This window comes from Melanerpes formicivorus, unplaced genomic scaffold (genome assembly GCF_026170545.1).
Source record: "Melanerpes formicivorus ecotype bairdi unplaced genomic scaffold, bMelFor1.0.p_v2 SCAF_3, whole genome shotgun sequence".
Classification (NCBI taxonomy): Eukaryota; Metazoa; Chordata; class Aves; order Piciformes; family Picidae; genus Melanerpes; species Melanerpes formicivorus.
The window spans coordinates 27,360,174-27,366,944 of record NW_027142355.1 but is presented as its reverse complement, the minus strand read 5'-3'; the positions used below and the strand labels follow the sequence as shown (position 1 = coordinate 27,366,944).

Sequence of the window (6,771 nt, the reverse complement as noted above, 5' to 3'; positions counted from 1 at the left end):
CCAGAGAGGTGGGGGCTCAACCCCATGGATGGCAGCCAACCCCCCCCCAGCCCCATGGATGGGGGATTCAACCCCACCCTTGCTCCAAAGGTAGAGAGCTCAGCTCCGCCCTGGCCCTACAGGTGTCACTCAACCTTGCTCAGCCCCCAAAATGGGTGTTAGGGGGCAGCACCCACCTCCCTGCCCCACCCCCCGAGGCGCAGATGGACTTGAGGTTGGTTTCGGACCACAGGGATGGTTTTTATTGTCCCACCTCTGTCTACATCCTACACTGGCCAAGAGGGTGGCCCCAGCCCCCCAGGGCAGCCCCGGCCCCAGAGAGAGAGCAGACAAGAGCTGGCTGTGGGGCTGGGGCGGGTTCTGGTGGCTCCTCAGCTGGGGCTGACCTGGCTGGAGGACACAGAGGAGACCTCTGTCTTCTGGGCCGAGCTGGAGATGTCTGAGTCGTCCGTCATGGGCCTTCCACACACGGTCTCCATGATGCAAGCCCGGAACTGTGGGGAGAAGCGCGTCACTAGGGCCAGCCCCAGGATACCCCTTGACCCTTGCTTCCATCCCTTGTTTCCATCCCTGGATGGAGGTGCCATGTTGATCCTTGATGTCACCTTGAGCCCATCTCCTGTGCCCAAAGACGTGGTGCCTCCACGTGGAGATGGCTCTGGGCATGGCCAGCTGGCCTCAGGCAGCCCTGGGTATCTCCAAGAGGCACTAGGTGGCCCCTCATGCTCTCTTGTCCCCCATCCCCAGGTGTCCTTGCTCTAAACATGTCCCCTGGCCATTGGCACCAGGTGTCTTGGGTCCCTACTCCATGGTTGCTCCTGGATGTCTCCATCACCCAGATGTCCCTGGACCTCTAGATGTCCCTGGCTGTCCCCATTGCTTAGATGTCCCTGCTCCCCGGATGTCCTTGGGCTCTCCAAGATCTCCCGCTTGCCTGGTTGTCCTGAGGTGTCTCTGGATGTCCCCAGATGTCTTTGGGCACCTCAAGATCTCCCCATTGCCCAAATGTCCCAGGATGTCTCCATTGCCAAGTTGCCCTGGGGTGTCCCTGATCCCCAGATGTCCTCAGTCAACCCTGGGGTGTCCCTGTCTCGGGTGTCCATGGGTGTGTCCTCACTGCCCAGATTTCCTTTAAGGTCTCAAATTGCTCTGGGATGTCCCTGGTCCCCAGATGTTCTGGGGCACCCCAAGATGTCCCCATTGCCCGGGTGTCCTTGGACATCCCTGCCACCCTCATGTCCTTGGATGACCCCATCACCCAGGTGTTCCCATGTGCCCTCGGGCACCCAGGAGGTCGCTGGTGTCCCTGCTGTCCTTGGATGAGCCCATCACCCAGGTGTTCCCGTGTGCCCTTGGGCGCCCAGGAGGTCGCTGGTGTCCCTGCTGTCCTTGGATGACCCCATCACCCAGGTGTTCCCATGTGGTGTCCCTGCTGTCCTTGGATGACCCCATCACCCAGGTGTTCCCGTGTGCCCTTGTGCGCCCAGGAGGCTCTGGTGTCCCCGGAAGCGCTCCCGCCCCGCGGGGAGCGGCCGGCGGCACCTGTTTGTTCATGAAGCAGTAGATGATGGGGTTGTAGACGCAGGCGCTCTTGGAGAAGAAGGCAGGGATGGTGACCAGGCGCAGGTCCAGGCCGTGGTCGCGGTTGTTGACCATGTACATGGCCAGGGCGGCGTAGGGCACGTAGCAGAGGCAGAAGGAGCCGACCATCACCACCACCATGCGCGACACCTCCCGCTCCGCCTTCTGCGTCGTGGCCGACTCCTGCTGCTGCGCCGCCACCTGCCAACGGGCCGAGGCTCGGGGCCCGCGCCGCCGCCACCGCTCTCCCGGCCCTCCAGCCCTGCCCACCTCCCTGCTGGCAGCCCTCCCTGCCTCCAACCCCTCGGATCCTCCAGCTCTCCCTCTGCAGCTCCCCACCCCCTGTCCTGACGTCCCTCCGGCTCTCCAGCCAGCGCTCCTCCTCCATCCCACCGTGTCTCCTCCCCTCTACCCTCCATCTCTTCATCTCTCCATTTCCCCATCCCCCTGTCCTCCCATCCTGACATCCCTCCACTCTCTAGCCATCACTTCTCCTTCATCCCTCCATTTCTCCTTCTTCTCTCCACCCTCTATCCCTTCATCTGTCCATCCCTACAGCCAATGCTCCTGCTCCATCCCCCATCACTCCATCCTTCCTTCCCTCCATCTCTCCAACCTCCCCTCCATATTTCCAACCTTCCTTCCCTCCCTCAATCCATCCATCCTTCCCTCCCTCCATCCTCGCTGCATCCATCCCTCCCTCCCTTCCTCCCTCCATCTCTCCAATTCCTCCATCTCTCCAATCCCTCCATCCCTCTCCTTGCCCACCTCCCTCCCACCCACACCCCCGTGCCCGCTGTGCCCGCTGGGACTCACGGCCCGCAGGGCGCTGAGCAGCTGGGAGTAGGAGAAGATGATGAGGGAGAGGGGCACGATGAAGCAGAAGATGAAGAGGAACCAGGTGTAGTACTCGCTCTTGTACTTGGTGCCCACCGTGTACCAGTCAGGCCCACAGGAGCACTGCAGCCCCTCGGGCACGTACCTGCGGGCACACAGCCTCAGCTCTGGCTGGCACCCCTGGGGCACCCCCTTGGCACTGCCCGACTGCTCTGCACCAATGGGGCACATCTGTGGCAGCCCCTGGCACCCCTACAGTGATTCAGTGGTACTCTATGGTACTGCCAGGCTGCCCTGGAGCTCTGCCACACACATGGCATCACCTGGCACCCCCATGGCACCCCTATTGCACCCTGCAACATCTTTGTGGCACCGCTGGTGGCCCAGCACCCTCCTGGCACCCCTGGGGCACCTCTATGGTACCTCCATGGTCCTTCTGGTTGTCCCAGCACCTTCTTGGCACCCTCCTAACCCTTTTCCACCCACCTTGGAGACATTGCCCACCTTGGGCAGCAGCACCCACCTGCTCCAGCCGAAGAAGGGTGGCAGTGCCACCCCGAGGCCGATGACCCAGGTGGCAGCCACCACCATCAGGGCGTGCTTGGAGCTGAAGCGGAAGTTGCCGAAGGGCTTGCAGATGACGATGTAGCGCTCGAAGGCCAGGAAGGCCAAGGACCACCCTGTCACCAGCCCTGGGGGGGACACCACCACCACCACCTCAACCACGGCCCCACCAAACCATGGTGGTCACCTCAGCTCCCTCAGACCATGGTGCTCATCCCAACCTACAAACCCACCAAACCATGGTGGTCACCTCAGCTCCCTCAGACCATGGTGCTCACCCGAACCTGCAAACCCACCAAACTGTGGTGGTCACCTCAGCTCCACCAAACCATGGTGCTTATCTTTACCTCCAACCCCAGTAGGTCATGGTGGTCAGCCCAGCTCCACCAATCCATAGTAGTCACCCTTTTCTACTGGCCACATTTAGTGGGGCCAATCTGCTGGGGCTGGAGTACTTGGGGTGACCACCCTGACCTGCTAGGGTGACCACCATGTTCTGCTGGAGTTAGGGTGACCACCATGATCTCAACACCTATAAACCCACCAAACCATGGTGGTCGTCCCAACTTCAGCAGAACATGGTGGTCACCCTGCCTACAGCCCCACCAGGGTGGTGGTCACCCTACCTACAACCTCAGCAGGTCATGGTCGTCACACCAAGTCCTCCAGCCCCACCAAATCCCAGCAACCACCTCCAGCCCTGCCAAACCCCAGCAGTCACCTTCACCCCCACCAAACCCCAGTGATGACCTCCACCTCCAACCCTGCTAAACTCCAGCAGCCACCTCCACCTCCAACCCTACCAAACTCCAGCAGCCACCTCCACCCCCCACCAAACCCCAGTGATGACCTCCACCTCCAACCCCGCCAAACCCCAGCAGTCACCTTCACCTCCAACCCCACTGAACTCCAGTGACAACCTCCAGCCCCAACCCTACCAAGCCAGGACGAGTCCTTCCACCCCCAAGCCCACTCTGTTCAGCCCTCCCCCGGGCCGAAGCCCCGTGGGGGTGGCGCCCCCGCCGCCCTCCGTGCCTACCTCCGGTGGCCCCGGCGAAGCCCTCCAAGGCACAGATGTGCTTGCCGAAGATGAAGTAGCCCTGGGAGCTGGAGACGAAGACGGTGAAGACGCTGAAGATGCAGGACAGGAAGCCGCTGAAGGAGATGTTCACCAGGATGTAGTTGAGAGGCTGCCTCAGCTTCTTGTACTTGACGGTGACCACCAGGACCACGGCGTTGAGGGGGGTGCCCACCAGGAAGACGAAGCCCATGAAGGCGGTCTGCAGGTGGAAGGCCCACAGAGGGGCGATGTGGTACTGGGGCCCGTCCCAGGGCCCCACCGAGGAGCTGTTCTTGAACAGGTAGAACTCTTCGTCCCCCGACATGGCTGGTGGCGCGGCGGGGGGGGCATGCTGGTGGTCCCCTGCCCTCCCCCTCTTGATATACCTTTGGCCGAGCCCAAAAGCTGCTTAAGGGCTTGGTGGGGGGGATCAAGGAGCAAACTTGGGGATTAGGAGGGGGGCTAAGACCGGCTCAGCCCTTAAGCAGCCTCCTTAAGCTGGGACGAGCCGATTGCTGGGATTTGGGTTGGGGGGGGTGATGAGAAGACCCCACCCCAGCTTGACTTGGGGTTAAGGGGGTCCCCAGGGACACATGTTGAGTTGGGGTCCCCCGGGACACACAATGGGTTGGGATCCCCAGGGACACATGATGGGTTGGGATCCCCAGGAACACACAATAGGTTGGGATCCCCAGGGACACACAATGGCTTGGGATCCCCAGGGACACACAATGGGTTGGGATCCCCAGGGACACATGATGGGTTGGGATCCCCAGGGACACACCATGGTTTGGGGTGCCCAGGGACACACAATGGGTTGGGATCCCCAGGGACACACAATGGGTTGGGGTGCCCAGGGACACATGATGGGTTGGGATCCCCAGGAACACACAATAGGTTGGGATCCCCAGGGACACACAATGGGTTGGGGTCCCTGGGAACACATGATGGGTTGGGATCCCTGGGAACACATGATGGGTTGGGATCCCCAGGGACACACCATGGTTTGGGGTGCCCAGGGACACACAATGGGTTGGGGATCCCCAGGAACACACAATGGGTTGGGGTCCCCAAAAGGTTGGTTGTGAGGCCACCGGGAGGGTCTGGATCCTTTGGCTTGTGTTGGTCATGAGGGGGAGGCATAGGGGTGACCTAGGAGGGGTTTGGGGTGACCCCAGGTGGGGATTGAGGTAACCTAAAAAGGATTGGGGTCATCCAAGGAGGATTTGGGTCAACTAGAGGGGTTTGAGGTCAAGCAGAAGGGTTTAGGATGCTCTAAGGGGATCAAGGTCAAGCAGAGGAATCTGGGGTCAGCCAAGGGGATTTGGGGTTACCCAAGAATAATTGGGGTCAACCAGGGAGCTAGGGTCAACCAGAGGGGTTTGGGGTGCCCCAAGAAAGGTTTGGGGTCAACAAGAGGGGTTTAGGATCACCCAGGAGGGTTTGGAGTCACCCAAAGGGGAATTGAGATCAACCAGAGGGGTTTGGGGTGCCCCAAGAAGAGCTTGGGGTCAAGGAGAAGGGTCTGGGATCACCCAAGAGGGGCTGGGGTCAAGCAGAGAGGTGTGGGGGTGTCCCAAGGGGGTTTGGGTCAACCAGAGAGTTTTGGGGTCACCCAAAGGGGGTTGGTGTCAACCAGGGGGGAGCTGGGGTCCATCAGGGGATTTGGGGTCATCCAGGAGGAGTTTGGAGTCACCCAGGGGTGTTGGGGTCCCCCAGAGAGGCATTTGGGATCACCAAAGAGGAGCTGGAGTTATCCGGGGATTGGGGTCACCTAGGATGGATTTGGGGTCACCCAAGGGGATTTTGAGTGTCTTGGGGGAGCTGGGGTGACCTAGGGGGTGCTTGGAATTGTCCAGGAGGAGCTGAGGTTTCTCAGGAGGGATTGGGGTCACTCAGAGGGGTTTGAGGTCACCCAAGGCAGGTTGGGGTGCCCCAATGAGCTCACCCCCCCATCACCCACAGCACCCTTTGGTGCCCCTTGGAGGGGGGGGTTGGAAAGGGGCATTTTCCTGCCACCCCCTCCCCCCTCTTTTTTCTGCCCTCCTCAGAACCCCTTTTCTTAGCCCCACCCCCACCCTTACACCCCCTTTCTGCCCCCCTACCAACACCTTTCCTGCCCTCCCCCTCTCAATTTTCCTGCCCCCACCCCGGAAGGCTGAGCACAAGCTGCTTAGGGGGGGGATTAAAGGCTCCTGGGACCCACCCCCCCCGGGTTGGGGGCTGCATATAAAGGGGTGAGGGGTAGGGGGTGGATCCTGTGCTGGATGGGCTGGACTGGGACAAGCTGGGGTGGACTGGACTGCGATGTGCAGGACCAAACTGGGCCAGGCTGCACCAGACTGGGCTGAACCAGGCTGTACCATACTGTACTGGGGTGCACTGGGATGTACTGGGAGGTACTAGGTGCACTCTGCTGGGCTGGCTAGTACCCAAGTGGGCCATACTGGGCCGTACCAGGCTGAACCAGGCTGTACCATACCCTACTGGAGTGTACTGGGAGGTACTAGGTGCACTCTGATGGGCTGGGTAGTACCCAAGTGGGCCATACTGGGCCATACTGGGCCATACCAGGCTGAACCAGGCTGTACCATACCCTACTGGAGTGTACTGGGAGGTACAGCACTGCACTGGACTGTACTGGGCAGGACTGGATTGTACTGGGGTGTATCATACTACACTCTGCTGGGTTCTACTGGGCTGTGCTGGGTATACTGGACTGGACAGTA

The 6,771-nt window shown here is 60.9% G+C and overlaps 1 protein-coding gene across 2 annotated transcripts; it reads right to left on the bottom strand.

Moving 5' to 3' along the window:
* Positions 1–229: 229 nt before the first annotated feature.
* Positions 230–4,372, bottom strand: OPN1SW (opsin 1, short wave sensitive). 2 transcript variants are annotated; one of them, XM_068164501.1, is made up of 5 exons: positions 4,022–4,372; positions 2,942–3,110; positions 2,398–2,563; positions 1,543–1,782; positions 230–494 (listed from the first exon to the last, which is right to left on the bottom strand). In XM_068164501.1, the coding sequence occupies exons 1-5, from the start codon at positions 4,365–4,367 to the stop codon at positions 372–374; spliced, it is 1,044 nt and encodes a 347-aa protein (XP_068020602.1). In that variant the 5' UTR covers positions 4,368–4,372; the 3' UTR covers positions 230–371. The 2 variants fall into 2 exon arrangements, with proteins under 2 accessions (XP_068020602.1, XP_068020593.1); XM_068164492.1 differs by lacking the exon at positions 230–494 and having other exon boundaries at positions 997–1,782.
* Positions 4,373–6,771: the final 2,399 nt, after the last annotated feature.